Source organism: Gouania willdenowi, chromosome 21 (assembly GCF_900634775.1).
Source record: "Gouania willdenowi chromosome 21, fGouWil2.1, whole genome shotgun sequence".
In the NCBI taxonomy this organism is placed as follows: Eukaryota; Metazoa; Chordata; class Actinopteri; order Blenniiformes; family Gobiesocidae; genus Gouania; species Gouania willdenowi.
Genome location: NC_041064.1, coordinates 23428613 through 23454171, shown reverse-complemented (window position 1 = coordinate 23454171; position 25559 = coordinate 23428613). Strand labels below are relative to the sequence as shown.

At 39.6% G+C, this 25559-nt stretch overlaps 2 protein-coding genes across 6 annotated transcripts in view; both read right to left on the bottom strand.

Annotated features, from left to right (window-relative positions):
* Positions 1-7192, bottom strand: part of LOC114455246 (immunoglobulin-like domain-containing receptor 2) — a 37020-nt gene extending 29828 nt beyond the window's left edge. For all 4 annotated transcript variants that reach the window (XM_028436350.1, XM_028436352.1, XM_028436354.1 and 1 more), the window contains exon 1: positions 6793-7192. In XM_028436350.1, coding sequence (XP_028292151.1) covers positions 6793-6832 — 40 coding nt within the window. In that variant the 5' untranslated portion in view covers positions 6833-7192. The remainder of the gene's footprint in view (positions 1-6792) is intronic.
* Positions 7193-7960: 768 nt separating this feature from the next.
* gpa33b (glycoprotein A33 (transmembrane), paralog b) lies at positions 7961-25059 on the bottom strand. Of its 2 annotated transcripts, XM_028436885.1 has the most exons (9): positions 24905-25059; positions 24417-24583; positions 22740-22953; positions 22159-22323; positions 21950-22066; positions 11999-12163; positions 11790-11906; positions 10666-10789; positions 7961-10562 (listed from the first exon to the last, which is right to left on the bottom strand). In XM_028436885.1, the coding sequence occupies exons 1-9, from the start codon at positions 24942-24944 to the stop codon at positions 9815-9817; spliced, it is 1857 nt and encodes a 618-aa protein (XP_028292686.1). In that variant the 5' UTR covers positions 24945-25059; the 3' UTR covers positions 7961-9814. The 2 variants fall into 2 exon arrangements, with proteins under 2 accessions (XP_028292686.1, XP_028292685.1); XM_028436884.1 differs by lacking the exons at positions 21950-22066; positions 22159-22323; positions 22740-22953; positions 24417-24583; positions 24905-25059 and adding exons at positions 12583-12796; positions 14258-14424; positions 14746-14898.
* Between the last annotated feature and the right edge of the window lie 500 nt (positions 25060-25559).

Sequence of the window (25559 nt, the reverse complement as noted above, 5' to 3'; positions counted from 1 at the left end):
ATTAAAATTGGAGGGATTAGTAGGGTAACTAGAGGTGGGAGTGCCGCCCCCACGCCACTACACAGTGACACAGGTGGCGGCCCCCTCCACCCCCAGTCCCACCATCCAGCCCCCCAAGGGTTGGGTATGGGTGTGTGGTGCATATTGTGAATGGGCCAGACCAGCTGGGAGTGAGGTGAAGTGTACATGTAGGAGGACTGTCCGGTGCGAGCCGGGCCCGTCCGCGTGGCGGGCCACGCGAGATGGTAGATGGTGCAGACGGGCAAGCGGCACTGTGGGCCCCGGAGCAGCAAAGCCGGAGACCCCCCCCACGGCACCCCCCAGACTGCGACGGCCCCGCGGAGCACAGCGGCACCCCCCACCCCCGGGCGCAGCCAGGCACCAACCCCGTCCCCCGGTGCCCCAGGGAGCGACCCCCGCCGCACGCCGGCCCAGAGCGACGCCCCCCCGCCGCCAAGGAGAGCGGCCGAGCAGGGGGGAGGCCCGTGCCCGCACCAGGGCCAGCACAGGCCCACCCGGCGCCACGACACAACACCATCCACCGGAAGGCGGCCCCGGCCCCCCCGACGAAAGAGGACACCATCCACCGCCAAGCAGGGCCACCCCGCCAGCCACGGACCGGCAAGCCCGAGTACCGAAGCACCCCCAGCCCGGTACCGCCATCCCACACCAACGGCGCCAGAAGAGCCCCCCCCCCCCCCCACGGAGGGGACCCCCGACGACCCACGCACCGGCACGAGACACCCCCCCGACGCCAGCGCACCCCGGACGACAGCGGGCCCCAGGCCACCAGCCCCGCCCCACCCAAGGCTGCGCAGCGCCGCCACGAGCCGCGGCCGGTCCCCGGGCAGATGACAGGAGAGCACGCCCCCGGACACCCAGACCACGGATCCACCCCCGGGACACCCCCGCCCCGGAATGGCGCCCACGGCGCCCGGTGCGCCCAGCCAGCAGACCAGCCAATCCCGACGCGGATCCACCAGGCCAAGAGCCACGCGCCGCGCCCCCGCACACCCACCCAACACGACCCCCGGGGAGGCCCCATAGCCGTACTGGCCACACCGGAGGGGGGCCCCGCCCGGCCCGTCACGCAAGCGACATCCCTGGCGAAGGCGCGCCCCAGGGAGCCAAGCCGAGGACCCGCAAGGGCCGACGGAGCAACCCACGGCCACACCCCGCCACCCAGCAACCCAGGAGGCAATCGCCGACCCCGGGCAGCAGCCACCCCCAAAGCCGCCCACACCCCGGATCCCCCCGGACCGGAGCCACGGACCCCACCACCCCAGGCCCCCCAACGGGACCACCCCCCAGCCAACCCATCCGGCACGGCACCGCCCGCCCCCCAGGCGAGAGCAACAGCCCCCCCACCAGCCCCCAGGCAAACGGGAGCCCCCCAAACCCAGCCCAACCGGATGGCGGGCGCAAGAGCAAAGGAGGAGGGGGGGGAGGACGAGACAGGGGGACAGGGAGCAAGGGGAAGGAGCGGCAGAGGAGCACGCAGGGCCCCAGCCCCAGAGGCCAACCAGATGCGCATGCAAGGGGCAACAGCGCCAAATCGAACAGCCCTGGGACCCTGTGAACACCCAGAAGGAATGCACACCCGCGCCGAGGCAGCCAGGCACCCCGGCAACCCTCCCCAGCCAACCCGGCCAGGACTACCCCAGAGGCCCAAGGGCGGCCCAGGCCTACAGTTGGACTAGTGCGTTAGTAAAAAGTGGTGCTGGCAGTCGCTTGCAGGCTAGATCATGAGGCTTTAAAAATTTAGATTTAATGCAATTAAAAAAGGAGTCCAACGCTCCTCAAAGCACATTATTTTTTTTTGTTTTCTGAGAGCAGACATCTTTTCCATGGAGATAAATTCTGTGAGGAGATTTTGCCATTGGTTTATGTTTAAGGATTTTTTGTCTTTCCAATTTAGTAATATTGTTAAAAAAAAAAAAAAAAAAAAAAAAAAAAAAAAAAAAAAAAAAAAAAAGAGATAGTTCAAATGAAGAAGAAGACTATTCATTTAAATTCTGGCTCTACAGTAAACTATGCAAAACTACATAATAGTTCCTTTTCTTTTTAAAAGTGCAACTGAAAATGTATTTTGTGCCTTAACAATTGGACTTTAAAACAAATCCCATATCAAAAAGACAATATAAATAAACAAACTATGACTTTCATTCTCTCTCTCTCTCTCTCTTGTTTCTCCCTTTCCATCTCAGTCAAAATGCTTCCACACTTCTGATTTAAAACACGGTGGTGTGTCCTGAGTTTCAAAAAAAATAATATATATATATATATATTAGAGATGTAACGATTAATCGTAAGGCAGTTAAAAATCGATTCATAGGTATCACGGTTGATATCAATTTTCTGAAAATTGAATCGCAGTACTTTTTTTAACCAGCAGAGGGCAAGTGTACAAGTGTAGGCGGCGGGCGGAGTCTGCTAATACTTTCTTTCTGGCCCCCTTCTACTCTTAAATATGTTAATAAATGATTCATTGCTCCTTTAGCACCGAAAGAATATCTGTAATATTACTTGAATATCTGTAAAAGTCACGTTTTCTATTAGCTCTGTCTGCTAGCATAGCTTCTCTTCTTCACTGCAAGAATTTCTGCATGCCAACCGACCACTGTGTTACCAGCGCCCTCTGCTGGTCCAAACAAATATGACGTAAATCAGTGTAATCACGTTTTTTTTTTTAAAGTCCAATTGTTAAGGCACAAAATACATTTTCAGTTGCACTTTTAAAAAGAAAAAGAACTATTATGCAGTTTTGCATTGTTTATTATAGAACCAGAATTTAAATTAATAGGCTTCATTTTCATTTCTATTATTCCTTTATTTATTTCATTCAATATTTATTTTTAGTTAAATTGTATTGTTTTGAATAGTATATCAAGGGATTCTTTTGACAATGAAATATAAAAGGAAAATATTACAGTATTTTCTAGTTTTTTCCCAAAAAAAAATTTGTCTACAGTCCCATTTTGTAAAATAAATCGTGAGAGAATCGTATCGTGAACCCAGTATCGTGAATCGAATCGTATCGGGAGTTGAGTGAATCGTTACATCCCTAATATATATGTGTGTGTGTGTGAACCGTGACTCAGGGGACTAAAAGGGGCGATTCGTGTCATCAATGACATCATTTCAACATGGTGGCGCACAGGTTCTCAAGCGGTAAACTAGTCCCATTGTAAAGGTTAATAAAACGAATATGGTGCAAAATATGTGTTTTGTTAGACATAGATCTTCTACAAAAGACATTTCAAAGGTTTTAGGCCACATTTGTAAAAACTTTTCCCCCCAACATGTATTTTTGTATGCAAATTATTTTTAGAATATCAAAGTTTTGTCTTATAGATACCTAGATGTCAGGGTTGGGGTCAATCACAATAATGTATTTGATTATCCATGTTCAATTACGATTGCAGTTACCAGCATTTTTTCCATTTACAATTACGTTCTCAATTACTAAAGTTTAAATCCAATTAATCTGTTAAATGTATTTCTGTTCAGTGTGTTATAACTTTGCTGCCTCTTGGCCAGGACTCCCTTGAAAAAGAGGTTTTTAATCTCAATGGGATTTTTTTTCCTGGTTAAATAAAGGTGAAATAAAAAATTTTAAAAAAAATCACAACTACTGCGCCTTTAATAAATGACCCATAAAACTTAACTTGTTTATTTTCCGTCACTTGGTTTCCTTGCTAGGCTTCCTAATCAATGAAAATATTGGTATGGTAATGTTTGTGGTGTGGGCGTCTGAGCCTTTTTTCTGTCTGTATATCCCTAGATTTATATTTTCTTTTAAATTGAAATAAAAAGGAGGTAAAATGATCCTTAAGAAACAGGTAGTCGGAAACACATTTTATTCATTGTTAACTATGTCTGTGTAAGCCATAGAACTGTAACGTGGTTCCACAGGTTTGTGTTTAATTACATTTTAATAGACCGTTTCTATAGAATTTCCATACCAAAAGCAATTACGTCAACTATTTGAATTACAATTCAATTAATTAATTACATAATTACAATTAGAATTGATTTGATTTACAGTCCACATAAACAGGACTGAATCATAACATAAACTAACCGCTAGAACGGACATGGGCTCGTCTGTGAACGGTGGCATTTACAGACCTTGGAGTCACTGTTAGCTTACCAATAAACAGGAAGAGATTCATCACCTTTATAATAAGTGTTGACTAGGCCACTGGGAGTGAGGCCCAAGGCCAAGGCAGGCCGACTTTATAATACTGTGTCATGTTTTTCTAGGGCTGCTCAATTATTCGAAATTCATTTACGATTTTGATTATTACACCAAACAATTATAAAAAATAACATACTCGAGAAAAAACAATTATTAAAAAACTATATATTTATTTATTTATTTGTTACATATGTTTAATTCGCTAAATAAAACAAAGCCCACTATTTTGGACATCTACAAATAATAAAGCTTGGCACACACATGTTATTAATACTAACTTTGAGTTGTTTAATTCACAACACGAGGAAAGTGAAACATGGCAGGAGAAACGCAGCAAAAACACTTGGTAAACAAGTGGCAAGTCAAATTGTCTGATATGGGAACACTTTGGGTTTGATGATGACGACCTAGAGCAAACACACATTATGTGCAAGACGTGTTTTGTTTTGTGCAAAAGTGAAAATACTTGATTTTAGTGTTTGAAGGATTTTATTTATGTTTAAAGAATATATTTTATTTTTATTTTTTTTGTACAAAAAATACATAACTTTTGAGTTGACAAATAATCATTTGAATAATCATGATTTCAATTATTATTATAATAAAATAATTGTGATTGTAATTTGTTTTCTATAATCGAGCAGCCCTATGTTTTTCTGCAGTCAGTGCCTTCTCCTCACCCTTCTCTCTCTTCTCTGTTTCAGGTGTCATGAAGCTGATGATGGCAGTTCCTAATCTATGGTTCATGGTTCTGCTGGAGATTTATTCCTGTTAAAAGGGAGTTGTTTCTTCCCACTGTCGCTAAATGCTTGATCATGTGGATCTTGTTGGGTGTTTTCTTTCTTATTATGAATTTTATATTTTGACGAGTGCATTGCGATGACTGTTGTAATTTGCGCTATACAAATAAACTTTAATTGATTTAGCACATCTTTATTTTACAAATCCTAGATGGCTCCAGGACAGATGTAACCCTACATAGTGTTTGCACATCCCTGTTGTGAAAAAAAAACATGCAAACTCTCACAGAAAAGCTGAACCGCAACCCTGAGATAGTAACACTGTGACGGTGACAGCCCTCCATAACTAATCTGGAGTTGTTTTTCTGTGAATTAGCCCAGTGATGGACAAGGGGGGCTGTGCTCCTAAATTCCTCATATATAGGATCAGAACACCTCCCTTTGTTTCCCTCTTTGTGGACCAGTCCATTGTTAGAGCTTCCCCCTCCTGTCCTCTTCCAGGATCCTGGAGGGGGAGGAGGTCAGAGGCTCTCAGCCAATGGGAGCGCCACGCCTCATCCAGCTACATGTGAATAGACCAATTACCTGCCAGGGACACACACTAAACCGTTACTTTGTGGATACCTTCAGATTGAGGCGAGGGGCTGGTTCACACTTCACACAGCCTGTATCACACCTTTTAACTGTTGTTTACTGTGAGTCACCACACGTTAATAAGCAGCTTTACAGAGGCAGCAGACAGGGTCATCATCAGCACAGGTCTATATTCAACCCAACAGGCCCTGATTTTAGGATCAGATCATCCTTTAAAAAAACCTGTGAGGACACAAACATGGTGCAGGTGGCAGCAGGATGTTTCCTGAGGTCACGCACAACTTTTCCTCCCCAAAGCCTCCACATTTCCTGCATTTACTTTGCTCTGCATTCCTTAGATTCTCAACAAAAGGCTTGTGATAAGAGCAAAATGAGTCAATAGGTTTGATAAAAAAAAAAAATGTAAAAAAAAAGTTGCACAAAACATTCAGTAAGTTAAGGAAACACTTTTTCATGTGATTGTGGGTCATATTAGGACTTATAAGGGCATATTTGGACCCAGTTTGATTTTATTATTTCAGTAGGGTCAGTTTTAGGGCTTAGACATATATGGGTTCACTCATTGGAAGTTATGAATGCAAACTGAGAGAAAGAATAAATCTAAAATTCTGTAAAAGTTAAAAGATTGTTTATAGAATGTTAGTTTTGCTAGCAATTCTAGTATCTATTATGTATGGAAGCCCATTCCTGCCAGTAAAAAACAAAAAAACTAGGAAAAGTAACTAAAATTTTAAATTCTTAAATAATCTTAAGTAGTACTTAGTATCTCATAATTATGACTTAAGATTTTTTTTTTTTTTTTATATATCATCATTTTACTTTTCATAGGTTTTTTTTTTTTTTTTGTTGGTTTGTTTGTTGTTGTTTTTTTACTGGCGGGAATGGGCTTCCATACAAAATCGATCCCAGAATTATTCGCAAAAGTAAAAGTAATAATTTCCTGACAATAAAAATGATGAAACGAGATGATGTTAGTTTTTATTCTACACACACGGACGAACAGAAGTCTTCCCCTCTATGGTTATGGTGATTAAAATCACACTATAAAACAGCTCAAAAACGAAACAATACCACAAACACTGTTTAAAGGTTCAACATTAACTCCTAATAGATTATCAAACCAAACCATAAACTTCATTTTAATACCGAATTTCCGGCCCAAGTCGCTCACATCTCAGCCACTTTATGCTGAATCAACCTGTTGCGCTGAGCTCGTAAAATGACTTCAACAGTTTAAATAAAAGACGAAATGCTCACCTAAAGCTCCCAGGAGAACAGCCAGTCGGTAAAAGTTCATTATAGAGTCCGTTATTGCGGTAAAAAGCAGTTTATCTGCATGATGGTGGCTCCGCTTTACGCTCTGCGGTGAGTCTAACGGGACTGTACCATTTCACTCAGAGGGGGGTCCACTTTAAACTACTAGAGCCGTATGGACAACCCCTGGTGCTATTGGTACGGTACGTACCTAGCGTTTTAGGGTTCATTTTAGGGTTGGGTTATAACCCAATTAGGGGTGGGAACCTCTGGTTACCTCACGATACGATACGCGATACAAAGCTCACGATGTGACGTTACTTCAGTTATCGATGTTTTGGTCAGAAATCAATCTACGATAATCTATGTCATAACAAGAAGAAAAAAAAGATTAAGTGAAAAAATAAAAAAAAATTATTTTACATCTCTGAAAGACAAGAAATTGAAAAAGTGTCCTATGAACAGTGACACTATTTTAGTGCAACATTTCTGTAAATAAGTGTCAGCGTACCATTGTAAACAAATAAGTATCTCCAATAGTGCTTTATGTAAACAAAAAATAGGGTCTTTCTTACCAGTGACACCATTATAGTGCAATATTCCAGTAAACAATATATTGGCTCCTTTAACAAACAGTGACCAAATTTCCATGAAGACCTACCTGAACATTTTAGTGAAAAAGCAGAAAAGGTTTTGAAAATAATAAATCTGAAATTATAAAAAAATGAATAATATTATTTTTAAAATTGTTAATTAGCGCAAGCACATTGTTAATCGATCGTGCAAAAAATCGCGATATATCGCCGTGTCAAGATATTGTTACACTCCAAAACCCAAAATCGCAACAATTTTTAAGGTTTTAGGGGTTAGAGTTTGGGTTAGGTTTAGGGTAAGGTTTAGTCTTAGTCACGTGACCTAAACTGACCAATGACTGACCTATCACGTGACCTAAACTGGCCAAATGGGGCGCTACGTACGGACAGAATGTCGGTATTTTGATACGATAACCGTACGGATAGCCACTGCAAAACTACAACAACAGCACAGTGTCAACCAGCCACAGCCTCACCATTGTTTAAATGTTCACATTTATCCAAAAGGACATTCGTTTCCTTCACCAGAGTGGACAACAAGTCCGTAAAGGAGTAACAGAATGGCCATGTTTCACCCATAATACTCACACGTCGTTTTATTCAGTTGCATTTATCTTAAAAAATATACACTCATATCACTTAATCAATATCTTTAAAAAAAAAAAAAAAAAAAGTGTTACAGATGGAAAAAAGAAGGATTTTAAAAGAAGTAAGCATCTAAAAGTCAAACATCTGTAAATCATTATTCTAGTAGCTCAGCTTTTCCAAAAATGGGAGCGCAGACACTCCAAAGCATACAATAGAAATTCATACAAAATAATGATGAAAATAAATCTACTCTTATACAGTTATACAGTATCTATCTTAAAAAAACACACAAAGAAAAATGTATTTGAATGTCATGGGCTAAACCCCCCCACACACACACACACACACACACACATCACAGGGTCACATTACATACATAACAAACAACTATTGACACTTCATATAAAGTCTTTAAAGAAAATTTCCCAGTAAACAATATAAAACAACATTTTTTTTCTTCTTTTTTTTTAAAGTTTAGATTCCCCATGTGTAACTTTTGTTTAACTTTAGAGTCTAATGTTCTTAATATTTAAAAACAATATGCTTTTTGTTTGTCTTTCCTTGATTTCAGAATCAGAATCAAAAAGGGTTTTTTTGCCTTGTATGTTTGCAAGAACAGCAAATTTGTTTTGGTGTTTCCGTTGCACAAATTAAACAAATATCAAGATATTTATACAGATATACTTTATTGAACGGCCAAGGGGGAAATTCTGGGAATTTACTATAGCCTGAAGGTCTAGTACTAGATACTTGGGCCAGTTATATATCACCAATTAATTAACACTGATCAATATATAACCAATGTATTACCTTATTTACTGCGTGGTGATTCTTTTGCTCTGTCGCTGTGTGTCTGAGTTCTCTCTAGGAAGCTATTTCAACAACTGTCTTTATTATTGACTCTGACTCTGAAGCTTTAGTGTGGATTCAGTCTTTTTGACGAATTCCATTTACAGCTGCTAGTTCTTACCCCCAATTTCCACTGCATGCATAACTGCTGCATATCTGCTGCCTAACAGCAACAGTGCTGATACGTTTCCATTAAATTTAATGTGTCAATTTCCTCCGCATGCGTATGTGGTCCGTAACTGCTGCGTAACAATTACGGATCCCTCCGCAACAAATTCGCAGACCATCTATTTTTGCTGGACGCCGCAGCAATGCTGCAAAAAATTCAGCAAAGATAAGCCTGCGTGGGAGAGGAAGTAGTGCAAAAGACACGGAATAAAATATCCGGTTTATTTTTAAACTAAAATACTCCGCGTTCAAGGCGAATCGTATTTTCCGTCCATTTTCCGAGCCGCTTGCTCCTTTTCAGGGTGCGGGGGCCTGCTGGTGCCTATCTCCAGCTTTCTTCAGGCGCTAGGGGAGGGTACACCCTGGATAGTGTGGATAGTGTTTTGTATTTCACATATAAATATCGCACTTATCCCTGGTTGAACCACAATACTCTTCACAAATTTGGAAGATCTACAGGGCAGGACCGAGTCGATTTCCTTCTGGACACAATTATTGTTTGTATGGCTTTGCTATTCTCGTTGTATTGACTACAACTCGCTATATTATGCATGAATTAGCGGGATCTCCTGAGTCCTTGGTGCAACGGATACACATCACAGACGAGGCGGTGGAGATTGACGAACAGCGGATTATGCAGCAGTTACGTAGTAACGCAGATATTAGGGAGTAGTTACACACCCAGTGGAAATATGGTGTTACTGTTGGGACAGCAGTGTATTGGTGTTACTTTTTCTCTGTTATTGTATGGTTTCTATTGAGTCTTAAGGCAAACAGTTAATCATTTTCAAATTTGGAGCATGGCAGTCATCTTCAGTAACGTAGGTTCAATTATATCGGCTTCTGTAATGTTCATCAGTGTGGTCAAAGCGATCCCGACTACCATGATAGCGATCATGCTGATCATCAAGACGATCCCTACTTCCTCTGTATTGATCACGCTGATCATCAAGACGATCCCTACTTCCTCTGTAATGATCGCTCTGATCGTCAAGACGATCCCTACTTCCTCTGTTATGATCGCTCTGATCGTCAAGGCGATCCCGACTTCCTCTGTATTGATCGCGCTGATCGTCAAGACGATCACGACTTCCTCTGTATTGATCGTGCTGATTGTCAAGACGATCCCTACTTCCTCTGTAATGGTCGCGCTGATCGTCAAGACGATCCCGACTTCCTCTGTATTGATCGCGCTGATCGTCAAGACGATCACGACTTCCTCTGGATTGGTCGCGCTGATCGTCAAGACGGTCCCGACTTCCTTTGTTGTAGTTGTGTTGATCATTAAGGCGGTCACGACTGCCCCCATATCTATCTGGTGGATCTTGACTTTCATGATTGCGATCATCTTTGTAACGATTTGAGTCCATATCACCGCCTTTGCTGTCTTTGTTGCTACTAAAACTGTCCTGATCATCATCCAACTTCCGTCTTACAGTGTTATTGTCTTCAGGTACAATATCATTGTCTGTATTTTTGTTAGCCTGCTTTTTGCCACTGTCGGACTTGTTGTCAGCATACTGTTTTCCCGTTTCAGGAGCATCTTTGTCGTAAAACTCCATCTCTGCGGGGGAGCTAAAAAATTCACAAGATACACCACAAGACACATACATCAGTTATTCACACGTGTTTGTTATTTTATACTTACAGAAATACCAATAGCACATTGTGTACACACCCTTCTTCATAGGTATCCTTTTTGCCCTTTTTCCGACAGAAACAGTAGAGGACAATTAGCAGCAACAAAATACCTGCAACGACTCCAGCTATTATCCCAGCAGTCGCCCCAACCTTCGATGAGGCTGCAGACAAAACAATAAAAAAGAAGAGTTATTCATATCTAATTCATTTGATTTGACATATTCCAAATCTGCTGTCATTATCATTTGAACAATGAAGAAGAAACTTAAATGTGTATTTTGGGCCCAGAGCAGCCCTCTGTTTCTAAAACACTTTTTGCACCTCACAAGTCAAGGGTTGGGCTTCTTTTGCCTTTAAAACTTTCTTCATACTTTGTGGTTTAGGTTACTAATCATGCTGACACCTTCCTTTCGGGTCATCTTGATTAATGATACATCGGGCAGCTGTAGCTCTACATCCTGAATATCCTATTCCACATGCTAATGTAGTTCTGTTTGATTGTCAAGAAATAGACATGCTAACTATGGGGCCCAAATTGTGCCAAGAAAATATCCTCCCTACATTCCAGCAGCAGGAGCCTGAATTTTTAATCCAACATCGATTGATCCATGCTTTCCCGACCATCTCAATATGGCAGCAGCAGAAATCCAGACTCATCAGGACAGTCAGCATTTCTCCAATCTTTGATTGTTCAATCCAGCAAATAAAAATGGTTTCTGGTGTGGGGTCTTCAAGGTTCAATGTGTTTTGTGGCAGTTTGATTGAGACAAGTAGATATTTATTAAGGTTCTCTGGCTTTTCTGTCAAACTTTAGGTATTTTAGTGCAGAGAGCTGGTGCTTGCATGATTATTATTATTTTTTTTACCTTAGGTTTTGCTGTGGACAAAATCTTCGAAGTTCAACAGTTTTTCTGAATTACCAGACAAGCCTATTGGGCTACATTGCAATATTGACTCTCTTTTCTGCATCTCAGTTAAAACTTCAGCAGGTACCTTTGATCATCCCTGCTTAAGCACATTACTATCATGCAATTAGTTTAATAGTCAATTTTGTTGTAAAGTATACATACTGTGCATAATGTAGACATTCCCAAAATGTGCGAAGAAAAGATGCAGAGATACTTGGTGAATATCAGAAGTGAGAGACCATAACAGACTCACGCGGCATCACAGCTAAGGTAAGGTTGCAGGAGGCGGATCCAATTCGATTCACTGATGTACAAATAAAGTAGCCTGACATTTCCTTGGAAATATTGAACAAGGACAGACTTCCATCCTCTGTAAGCATGAAAAACACAAAAACAAAGTACCATAATAAGAATTGTGCATGCTTGTTCATGTGTATTTATTAAGTGTGTTAAAATGCATACTTATGTTGGTTTTAGGTGGAAATGGTCGAGGAACACTCTCAACACTGTAGGTCTTCCAGTCATAAGTGGGTGTTGGGGATCCTTCCTTTGAGCTACAGGTGAGTGAGATGTCGTGAAAATACTCTGCGGTTCCCTGAATGCTGCAAATTGGTGCAGAGGGAGGGACTGAAAGCAGAAAAATACAAGTGAGCCATTTAGTATCAAAAGCTTAAATTTATTTTATCATGAAATTGTACCATGACTCAGTTTCAGGTTTAAAAATCCTGACTATTGTTCATTTTCAAAGTTGATTATTATTCATGTCTAATCCAGTCAATTCCAACATCAGTTATTGGTCAATAAACAATCAAAATCATCTATTACAACTATGTAAAACAAGATATTCAAAAAACATTTCAAACAGTCTATAATTTCGTGAATTTTAGTTTTCATTAAATTAACTTTTTGAAGATGTCTTAAGCTTAAAATTCCTGGGGGGGGGGGGGAAATACCTTCAAAAGGTAGAAATCAGAGCTTCTTTCAGTTATAGTATCTGTATCTGACCCTCCACTGCTGAACAGAAGATAGGAGGTAAAATGTCTCACCAAGGACCAAAAGCGAAGTGGAGACAGCGGTTGTCCCTTCGTTGTCATTGGGGATCAACACACTGCACTGGTACCGCCTGCTGTCCTGGATGGACACTTTTGACATCAAAAGTGAACTCGTTCTCTGGTCAATGTTGACGTTCAGCGTAGCTCTACCTTCGTAAGGAGGTGCAATGTCTGGAGCGTTGTTCATGAAGTAGGTCGCCACAGGTTCCTGAAGATTTGTGAAAGTAATTTGAAAAAAATAAATAAAATTTATTTGCAGATTGAAATTAAAAAATCTTTATTACTAAATAAGGATGTTAAATGTAAATGAAGTAAAAATAATTATGTTTTATAAAAGTCCACTATCTTCTAAAATGTATTGTAAATATTCTTAAAGGAAAAATCTTCTGAACAATAATTTTAACGTGGCGTGTGTATCATGATCTGATAACATGATAACCTGATTGATCGCTCAGCCCTATTCACATTTAGTGAGTGCTCTTTCTATATATGATCTGGGTCTGTGGGTGTTTTTATAGCGTCTGTTTCATCTTGTTGTCCTGTTGTATCAGTGAAACTCAAGGGTTTTTTTCTGTTTCAAAGATATGTTGGTTCTCAGGATTGTGAGTTTAAGTCCCTGCTTTTTTTTCTGGTTTGGTTTGTCATTCTGGGTGTTTTTTCCATCTACGTCTGTGTATGGGTTCCAGCTCCTTCTTGTTTATTGCACCTCCACTCGTTTTCACTATGTAAGTGCAGAGAGCATGAATTCATTTCCCCTTTTTTCCTCCTGTTGTATCATGGGTGGTGCCAATCACCCTGATTATCCTCACTTTTTAATGAGTGCTTGTGCATGTAGTGTTTGCTCATTTGTAACATTGGATTTTCTTTCACTTTTCAGCTTTTTTCCCAATTTACTTTTCCAAATCCTTCAAATTGCTGCTCCTCTGCTGACCCAAATCTGTTCCCGAGACCACATCTTTAACACCCTGACCTTCAGATTGATTCACTGGTCAAAAGTTACATTTTAATCTGTAGATATTCACAATCTACCTTCAATTTTCTATGAATGAATCAGCACCTAAAAAAATATAATCAATTCAAGGCTTTTTATCAACTTGTAAAATACACACCACATAATCCACTGAGCTCTACCAAGTTCTATCCTGCCTGGAATCACTGAATCACTTTAGGTGTGCATGTGCACTGCAGCCAAACGAAGGTCTCCCGACTCATTTGTTAACCACTGGGCAAAGGTCACGCTGATTATTTACACAGGTACCATAATCTCCCTCAATGACAGCATATAAAAACTGCCTCTAGTACCGGTAATAAAGCGGGAAAAGATCTTGGCCATTGGTTTTTAGATCACAAACAAGCAGTTAAAGGTTCAAATCAAACTTTTGATATGTTCGACTGCCAGGAGGCTTTTTTTTATGGTTAAAACACTCACCTTTAGTTTTTTCTGCCAGTTAGGTCAAAAAATAAATAAATAAATTGCCTCTCGCAAAATGAGCCTCACCTTCAGCACCTATGTTACACACTGGCTCTCCTACATGTTTTATCTGCCTGTTATCTTTTTGGTTTACTGTAGAATAGATTAGGAGCAACAGAAGCAAAATGTAAGCACTACTTCATCTTTCTATGTGATGCCAGTAGATTATTCTTTGAGCAAACAGAGTAACTTCCTCACCAATGGATCGCCAGCTTCGTCAGGGAAGGCCTCCCATGTCAGGACAAAATTAGTCAGGTCTGATAGGGCTGGGACGAAGGAACAGGTTAAGGTGACATCACCTCCACTTGCAATCTCATATTCTTCCTCTGGGATAGAAACCTGCAAACTTCTGCAGGTGGGAAGTACTAGAAAAAGAAAGAAAACAATTACAGAATGCATGAAGTTATCATGAATCTGTTTCCCTGTTGTTTTTACTTCTCTAATTATCAATTTGTAATTTGTGAGATTGAATTCTTGTGTGGGAAAAATAAACATTTTGCTGAGAAAGTGTCATAAGCTGTTAAATGTATAGTCATTAAAGTAGCTGTTAAAAGTTAACCATATTCCTACTTCTGGTTGAGCTGCGAGAAGGTGGGTTAATAATCAACCTGAATGGATGACTTTACGATGAGGGTGTGGTGAAGGTTTCATGTCAAATGCAAAGGAATAAAAGTACAAAGCCATACCTGTGAGAATTAGAAATAGCTTTTTCCATCCAAGAAACATTTTCCCCCAATGAAGATGTTACAAATAAAAACTGCAAAAGAGAATCAAATCTGGAACAGACGCTGTTAGTCCACGAGAGAGAGAGAATGAGAGCCTGCTGTATAACCTTCACAGTGAACTCTGGTATGGAGGAGGAGAAGTAGATACTTCCATATAATAATTCCGCAGCAGGTCACATGACAGCAGACACCCAATCATTGCCTTTATCTGTCCAAACTGAAACTGCAGAAGGTCAGGTGTGGCAAGTAAAAGGCGGGGGACAAAATCTGATTGGTGAGTAAAATATTGTCACACTGGAACAATCACAAATATTACATTTATTCAAAGGTGTAAAGATTACTGATACAGTGTATCCTACTCAAGTATAATACTGAATGAAATTGTACTCAAGTAAAGTACAAGTAAGTCATGCATAGAATACTCAAGTACAAGTAGAATGTAGCTGAATAAAATAGAACTCAAAGTAAAAGTAACTAGTTACTTTCACTCCCAGGTTTATTATTGGTAATAAATCTTGCAACAGTTTCCTTGCATACAGTAAATATCTCATATATAAACTTAGAAAGGAAGAGACCAAATCTTGCACAATTGGAACTTAATTTATCTCAAATGCATTTGTATAAAAAAAACTTTGTCAAAATGTACAACTGACAATAGTAACACTAATGAATTCAATTCAAAATAAAACAATTATCAGGCTCTAAGTATAAATTATACACATTTATGAACTATGATGTGATGCATTTGATTGGTGTTTAGTCATTTCATTTTTTTTTGTAGTTTCACAATGCCTATTGATCTGTTCTTTTTTTTTTTTTTTTAATATAATTTACTCAGTAACTGTTGGGTAGAAATGTAAAAAAAACCAGACTTTACTTCTTTTAAAACGCGTTTAAGTACAACTGATTTAAAAATGTACTCAAAAAAGTACAAGTACCCATAAAAGCAACTCAGTTATAATAATGTGAGTACTTTTAATTCATTCTTTCACCTCTGCATTTATTACACTAATTGTATATTTCATCAATATCTGTGAAGATAAACCAAATGCAAGCAAAGGCAGAATAATGAAAACAATGACAAAAATTATTATAATTTTTTGATAAATCAAAAAATAGAAATTATTTGGATGACTGAAATCAGACTCAAATGTATTTTTTTTACTAAGGAAAAATATTAAAATTGAATTAAACTACAGTCAAAAAATGAACAATACATATGGTCATATGTATTGGTGATGGTAAACGTAGCCTTCATTATCATCGGTTGTGTTTATATTCACCTAAAGGTGGCGCTATCACTCCAAAAATGACGTGGGGTGTTTTTTGGAGAAGTTGAACGATGAAACTGAACTCCAGAGAACAATTGTAGCTCTACCAACATACAGACAGCAGCTGCAGAAGATTTGAGCTGTACAGTTATGACCTGCTTATTGATAAGATCAAAAGCTCTACAGTAAGAGACATCCAACAACTCAAGTATTTAACCATTCAAATCCCAAGTGAGTAATACTTTTTTGTCAACATCATAATTTGAAAACATTGTTATCACAAATCTTCATTTTTTTTCATGAAAATTTGGCTAAATCATTAATTGTTTAATTTACAAATTTCATAAATTTTTTACTTAGTTTTTTTTTTTTTTTTTTGACCTTAAAAGTTCTGACTCTTACCTGAAACGAAACATTTTATGTTCTGTAACATTCTGTTGTCTACCACCTAAAGGACTGGGTCACAGGGAAAGATCCTCAGCAGAGAAGCCCAGACGTTCCTCCCCCACAACCACTCCCACCAGCTCCTCTGAGATGCTCCTATAGGCCAGGCTGAGAGATATAATCCCTCCAGTGTGTACTGGGTCTCTGGCCCGGCTCTACGCAGGGGCAAGAGGGGGAAGTGCCCCCTCAAATCAAAGATTATGATTCCTCACTCCATGCTCAGATTTAATGAGAGACTAATCTTTTACACTCTGTTCCTGCACGTTTTTACACGTGTATTAGCAAGCAAGCCTGCCTGAAGAAGGTCCTTTTAAGGATCGACATGTCGCGTTACTGGCTTGCTTTTTTTAGACAGGGATATGAGGGCGGGTGGACGGTGGTCTTCTACTGTTGGGACTATGACAAACACCGCCGCGGCCCCCGTCGGCCCGCCGCTGCCCTCCTCAGACCGTTTTTATGACAGCCATGAGCGGCGCACCACCTATGCGTCCGTCGCACAGACCGGAGGCCGCCACTCTGCACACGGCTACAGAGAATTGTGGCTGAAAGCGCCGCGGCTGCTGCTCCACGAGGCACCAAGCACCGCACACACAGGCTAGGATTGAAGTGCTACTGTAGAATTGAATGTGTTGCCAACTTTTGCAACAGTTGTATGAGTTGAATCACCTTTGCTGGAGGGGTAAAAAAATAAGGTTCTTTCTGCAAGCTGTTGTTAACTAACATCTTAAAATGTAGTTATAACAAATTTGATAGAATTTGACGATGAATACAAATTCCACTGTCTGTGAAATTTACATTTAATTTGAATAACCTTCCATTAAAATTGCCTTTCTGCTGTTGTTGACTAAACTGAGAACACACAGTAATTGAGTTTTATCAGTAAAACACTAAGAGTAAAGGTAAGACCATGAAAACAATGCAGTTTTATTTTAATTTGAGTAGGAATTGTGGAATTGTAATAGCAAATTAAGAAAACAATGAGGGTGCAGCGCAAATGCGCTCTTTCTCTGAAGCGCTAAAAATATAATGTTCTTCAATGGTAAAATATGTCTCTGTTGATATGAGATATAAAACACAACTAGTAGTTAATGTGCACGCTGCCAATTGATAATGGTGAATTTAAGCTACTCTATAAATGGGTTCAAATATTTGTAAATCTGACTCTGAAGAAGTCAGAGCCTCACCAGCCACGAACCTCTGGAGCAGGTGGAAGCTCTCATCAGATCTTGTGTAGAAGATGTGAATGAGCAGCGGGAGGAGGTGAGAGAGGACAGAGAGGGAGACAGGGTCTCATCGCCTGCCTACAAACGGCCCTGCTGGGTCTCCTCCTGAACCGACGTGACCTACACCAGGGGTCACCCACATGGTGCCCGCGGGCACCAGGTAGCCCGTATGGACCATGTGAGATGCCCTCAGGAGCTCTAGTCACCAAAAAGCTTCATCTAAAATCTGATTTACTTTCCAGGATTCAAACAAAGATAAATACAAAAGACAGTTGTAGTAACTACTTAGTAAAGTTAAATACATAGAGTTTCAGTATTATATTAACCATCTTTAAATGGTTATTTTCACTGAAACATTGTGACAAAAGGGTTGCAGATCTGATGTATGGTCAGTGGTATGTTAATATATATATATGTAAATAAAGGGGGATTTTCTATCACATTTAAATAAAATGAAACAATTGTATACATTAGGAGAAATAAAGAATCAGAATCAGAAAGGTTTTTATTTGCCAAGTACAGTTTAAAAACAGCAAAAGGAGTTTATCTTTATAGTTGGTGTGAAGAATATAATAATAATAATAATAATAATAATAATAATAATAATAACAATAATAATAGTAATAAATATAAATAATAAATATTGTATTTATATAATATACAAGTGCTACAAGTGTTTTGTGTTGAACATTTCCTACCATTTTAAGTTACTGTTAGCCTTTCTTCCCTTTGATTACAGTGAAACTGTGAACATTTATTATTTAAGTAGTGCTTTTATAACTGGTAGCCCTTTGGATTATTCAGTACCTATAAAGTAGCTCACAGTTTCAGAAAGGTTGGTGACCCCTGACCTACACACTTTTTTTTCACACACCATTAGGCATCGTTGATAGATACCAGATCCACCTCAGCTGGCTCCTCTCAATGTAGAGGAGCGTGAGCTCTATTGTGTACTCTGACCAAGCCCTTCCCCTACCTATCTCTATGACTGAGTCTATAGCCACCCTGTGGAGAACACTGTCTTCAGCCCCTTGCACTCGTGATCTCGTTCTTTCAGTCATTACCCAAAGCTCATGACCAAAGATGATTGGTTGGAACGTAGATGATCCACTGGTAAGCAGAGAGCTTCCCCTTATGGCTTAGATCTCTCTTTACCACAGCGGACTGGTTAAGCATCTGCAACTCTCCGATTCACTGGTAAATATCCATCAACATCTCTCACTCATGAACAAGCTATGCATGAACTTCTCCACTTGGGGCAACACCTCTCCCCTTGACCTGGAGTTCAAACTCCTCCCTTTTCTAACTGAGAACAATGGCCTTTGACTTGGAGGCAGGGTTGTTATATTATTTTTAAAATTTATCATTAGCGCAAGCACATTGTTAATCGATCGTGCAAAAAATCGCGATATATCGCCGTGTCAAGATATTGTTACACTCCAAAACCCAAAATCGCAACAATTTTTAAGGTTTTAGGGGTTAGAGTTTGGGTTAGGTTTAGGGTAAGGGTTAGTCTTAGTCACGTGACCTAAACTGACCAAATGAGGCGCTACGTACGGACAGAATGGTACACAAGGTTCCTGCTGCTTAACAGAAGGTTTTCCTTGCCGCCATGATGAATTCATGTTGGGTGTGGGATACATATGTATGTGTATATACGTATATATGCATATGTGTGTATCCATAAAATGAAGAGTCCGTCCTTAAGACTGCTCTACTGTAAAGTGTCTTGAGAGACCATTGGTTATGATTTGGCGCTATACAAATAAAAGATTGATTGATTGATTGATTGAATGTCGGTATATTGATACGATAACCGTACGGATAGCCACTGCAAAACCACAACAAGAGCACAGTGTCAACCAGCCACAGCCTCACCATTGTTTAAATGTTCACATTTATCCAAAAGGACATTCGTTTCCTTCACCAGAGTGCACAACAAGTCCGTAAAGGAGTAACAGAATGGCCATGTTTCACCCATAATACTCACACGTCGTTTTATTCAGTTGCATTTATCTTAAAAAATATACACTCATATCACTTAATCATTATCTTTTTTTAAAAAAAAAGTGTTACAGGGGGAAAAAAGAAGGATTTTAAAAGAAGTAAGCATCTAAAAGTCAAACATCTGTAAATCATTATTCTAGTAGCTCAGCTTTTCCAAAAATGGGAGCGCAGACACTCCAAAGCATACAATTGAAATTCATACAAAATAATGATGAAAATAAATCTACTCTTATACAGTTATACAGTATCTATCTTAAAAAAACACACAAAGAAAAATGTATTTGAATGTCATGGGCTAACCCCCCCCCCACACACACACACACACACACACATCACAGGGTCACATTACATACATAACAAACAACTATTAACACTTCATTCAGAAATTCATACAAAGTAATGAGCAATTACCATGATAGCAATAACGCCGATTATCAAGACGATCCCTATTTCCTCTGTATTGATCACGCTGATCATCAAGACGATCCCTATTTCCTCTGTATTGATCACGCTGATCATCAAGACGATCCCTATTTCCTCTGTATTGATCACGCTGATCATCAAGGCGATCCCGACTTCCTCTGTAATGATCGCTCTGATCGTCAAGGCGATCCCGACTTCCTCTGTATTGATCGTGCTGATCGTCAAGACGATCACGACTTCCTCTGTATTGATCGCGCTGATCGTCAAGACGGTCCCGACTTCCTTTGTTGTAGTTGTGTTGATCATCAAGGCGGTCACGACTGCCCCCATATCTATCTGGTGGATCTCGACTTTCATGATTGCGATCATCTTTGTAACGATTTGAGTCCATATCACCGCCTTTGCTGTCTTTGTTGCTACTAAAACTGTCCTGATCATCATCCAACTTCCGTCTTACAGTGTTATTGTCTTCAGGTACAATATCATTGTCTGTATTTTTGTTAGCCTGCTTTTTCCCACTGTCGGACTTGTTGTCAGCATACTGTTTTCCTGTTTCAGGAGCATCTTTGTCGTAAAACTCCATCTCTGCGGGGGAGCTAAAAAATTCACAAGATACACCACAAGACACATACATCAGTTATTCACACGTGTTTGTTATTTTATACTTACAGAAACACCAATAGCACATTGTGTACACACCCTTCTTCATAGGTATCCTTTTTGCCCTTTTTCCGACAGAAACAGTAGAGGACAATTAGCAGCAACAAAATACCTGCAACGACTCCAGCTATTATCCCAGCAGTCGCCCCAACCTTCGATGAGGCTGCAGACAAAACAATAAAAAAGAAGAGTTATTCATATCCAATTCATTTGATTTGACATATTCCAAATCTGCTGTCATTATCATTTGAACAATGAAGAAGAAACTTAAGTGTGTATTTTGGGCCCAGAGCAGCCCTCTGTTTCTAAAACACTTTTTGCACCTCACAAGTCAAGGGTTGGGCTTCTTTTGCCTTTAAAACTTTCTTCATACTTTGTGGTTTAGATTACTAATCATGCTGACACCTTCCTTTCGGGTCATCTTGATTAATGATACATCGGGCAGCTGTAGATCTACATCCTGAATATCCTATTCCACATGCTAATGTAGTTCTGTTTGATTGTCAAGAAATTGTGCCAAGAAAATATCCTCCCTACATTCCAGCAGCAGGAGCCTGAATTTTTAATCCAACATCGATTGATCCATGCTTTCCCGACCATCTCAATATGGCAGCAGCAGAAATCCAGACTCATCAGGACAGTCAGCATTTCTCCAATCTTTGATTGTTCAATCCAGCAAATAAAAATGGTTTCTGGTGTGGGGTCTTCAAGGTTCAATGTGTTTTGTGGCAGTTTGATTGAGACAAGCAGATATTTATTAAGGTTCTCTGGCTTTTCTGTCAAACTTTAGGTATTTTAGTGCAGAGAGCTGGTGCTTGCATGATTATTATTTTTTTTTTTACCTTAGGTTTTGCTGTGGACAAAATCTTTGAAGTTCAACAGTTTTTCTGAATTACCAGACAAGCCTATTGGGCTACATTGCAATATTGACTCTCTTTTCTGCATCTCAGTTAAAACTTCAGCAGGTACCTTTGATCATCCCTGCTTAAGCACATTACTATCATGCAATTAGTTTAATAGTCAATTTTGTTGTAAAGTATACATACTGTGTATAATGTAGACATTCCCAAAATGTGCGAAGAAAAGATGCAGAGATACTTGGTGAATATCAGAAGTGAGAGACCATAACAGACTCACGCGGCATCACAGCTAAGGTAAGGTTGCAGGAGGCGGATCCAATTCGATTCACTGATATACAAATAAAGTAGCCTGACGTTTCTTTGGAAATATTGAACAAGGACAGACTTCCATCCTCTGTAAGCATGAAAAACACAAAAACAAAGTACCATAATAAGAATTGTGCATGCTTGTTCATGTGTATTTATTAAGTGTGTTAAAATGCATACTTATGTTGGTTTTAGGTGGAAATGGTCGAGGAACACTCTCAACACTGTAGGTCTTCCAGTCATAAGTGGGTGTTGGGGATCCTTCCTTTGAGTTACAGGTCAGTGAGATGTCGTGAAAATACTCTGCGGTTCCCTGAATGCTGCAAATTGGTGCAGAGGGAGGGACTGAAAGCAGAAAAATACAAGTGAGCCATTTAGTATCAAAAGCTTAAATTTATTTTATCATGAAATTGTACCATGACTCAGTTTCAGGTTTAAAAATCCTGACTATTGTTCATTTTCAAAGTTGATTATTATTCATGTCTAATCCAGTCAATTCCAACATCAGTTATTGGTCAATAAACAATCAAAATCATCTATTACAACTATGTAAAACAAGATATTCAAAAAACATTTCAAACAGTCTATAATTTCGTGAATTTTAGTTTTCATTAAATTAACTTTTTGAAGATGTCTTAAGCTTAAAATTCCTGGGGGGGGGGAAATACCTTCAAAAGGTAGAAATCAGAGCTTCTTTCAGTTATAGTATCTGTATCTGACCCTCCACTGCTGAACAGAAGATAGGAGGTAAAATGTCTCACCAAGGACCAAAAGCGAAGTGGAGACAGCGGTTGTCCCTTCGTTGTCATTGGGGATCAACACACTGCACTGGTACCGCCTGCTGTCCTGGATGGACACTTTTGACATCAAAAGTGAACTCGTTCTCTGGTCAATGTTGACGTTCAGCGTAGCTCTACCTTCGTAAGGAGGTGCAATGTCTGGAGCGTTGTTCATGAAGTAGGTCGCCACAGGTTCCTGAAGATTTGTGAAAGTAATTTGAAAAAAATAAATAAAATTTATTTGCAGATTGAAATTAAAAAATCTTTATTACTAAATAAGGATGTTAAATGTAAATGAAGTAAAAATAATTATGTTTTATAAAAGTCCACTATCTTCTAAAATGTATTGTAAATATTCTTAAAGGAAAAATCTTCTGAACAATAATTTTAACGTGGCGTGTGTATCATGATCTGATAACATGATAACCTGATTGATCGCTCAGCCCTATTCACATTTAGTGAGTGCTCTTTCTATATATGATCTGGGTCTGTGGGTGTTTTTATAGCGTCTATATTTCATCTTGTTGTTCTGTTGTATCAGTGAAACTCAAGGGTTTTTTTCTGTTTCAAAGATATGTTGGTTCTCAGGATTGTGAGTTTAAGTCCCTGCTTTTTTTTCTGGTTTGGTTTGTCATTCTGGGTGTTTTTTCCATCTACGTCTGTGTATGGGTTCCAGCTCCTTCTTGTTTATTGCACCTCCACTCGTTTTCACTATGTAAGTGCAGAGAGCATGAATTCATTTCCCCTTTTTTCCTCCTGTTGTATCATGGGTGGTGCCAATCTCCCTGATTATCCTCACTTTTTAATGAGTGCCTGTGCATGTAGTGTTTGCTCATTTGTAACATTGGATTTTCTTTCACTTTTCAGCTTTTTTCCCCCTTTACTTTTCCAAATCCTTCAAATTGCTGCTCCTCTGCTGACCCAAATCTGTTCCCGAGACCACATCTTTAACACCCTGACCTTCAGATTGATTCACTGGTCAAAAGTTACATTTTAATCTGTAGATATTCACAATCTACCTTCAATTTTCTATGAATGAATCAGCACCTAAAAAAATATAATCAATTCAAGGCTTTTTGTCAACTTGTAAAATACACACCACATAATCCACTGAGCTCTACCAAGTTCTATCCTGCCTGGAATCACTGAATCACTTTAGGTGTGCATGTGCACTGCAGCCAAACGAAGGTCTCCCGACTCATTTGTTAACCACTGGGCAAAGGTCACGCTGATTATTTACACAGGTACCATAATCTCCCTCAATGACAGCATATAAAAACTGCCTCTAGTACCGGTAATAAAGCGGGAAAAGATCTTGGCCATTGGTTTTTAGATCACAAACAAGCAGTTAAAGGTTCAAATCAAACTTTTGATATGTTCGACTGCCAGGAGGCTTTTTTTTATGGTTAAAACACTCACCTTTAGTTTCTTCTGCCAGTTAGGTCAAAAAATAAATAAATAAATTGCCTCTCGCAAAATGAGCCTCACCTTCAGCACCTATGTTACACACTGGCTCTCCTACATGTTTTATCTGCCTGTTATCTTTTTGGTTTACTGTAGAATAGATTAGGAGCAACAGAAGCAAAATGTAAGCACGACTTCATCTTTCTATGTGATGCCAGTAGATTATTCTTTGAGCAAACAGAGTAACTTCCTCACCAATGGATCGCCAGCTTCGTCAGGGAAGGCCTCCCATGTCAGGACAAAATTAGTCAGGTCTGATAGGGCTGGGACGAAGGAACAGGTTAAGGTGACATCACCTCCACTTGCAATCTCATATTCTTCCTCTGGGATAGAAACCTGCAAACTTCTGCAGGTGGGAAGTACTAGAAAAAGAAAGAAAACAATTACAGAATGCATGAAGTTATCATCAATCTGTTTCCCTGTTGTTTTTACTTCTCTAATTATCAATTTGTAATTTGTGAGATTGAATTCTTGTGTGGGAAAAATAAACATTTTGCTGAGAAAGTGTCATAAGCTGTTAAATGTATAGTCATTAAAGTAGCTGTTAAAAGTTAACCATATTCCTACTTCTGGTTGAGCTGCGAGAAGGTGGGTTAATAATCAACCTGAATGGATGACTTTACGATGAGGGTGTGGTGAAGGTTTCATGTCAAATGCAAAGGAATAAAAGTACAAAGCCATACCTGTGAGAATTAGAAATAGCTTTTTCCATCCAAGAAACATTTTCCCCCAATTAAGATGTTACAAATAAAAACTGCAAAAGAGAATCAAATCTGGAACAGACGCTGTTAGTCCACGAGAGAGAGAGAATGAGAGCCTGCTGTATAACCTTCACAGTGAACTCTGGTATGGAGGAGGAGAAGTAGATACTTCCATATAATAATTCCACAGCAGGTCACATGACAGCAGACACCCAATCATTGCCTTTATCTGTCCAAACTGAAACTGCAGAAGGTCAGGTGTGGCAAGAAAAAGGCGGGGGACAAAATCTGATTGGTGAGTAAAATATTGTCACACTGGAACAATCACAAATATTACATTTATTCAAAGGTGTAAAGATTACTGATACAGTGTATCCTACTCAAGTATAATACTGAATGAAATTGTACTCAAGTAAAGTACAAGTAAGTCATGCATAGAATACTCAAGTACAAGTAGAATGTAGCTGAGTAAAATAGTACTCAAAGTAAAAGTAACTAGTTACTTTCACTCCCAGGTTTATTATTGGTAATAAATCTTGCCACAGTTTCCTTGCATACAGTAAATATCTCATATATAAACTTAGAAAGGAAGAGACCAAATCTTGCACAATTGGAACTTAATTTATCTCAAATGCAT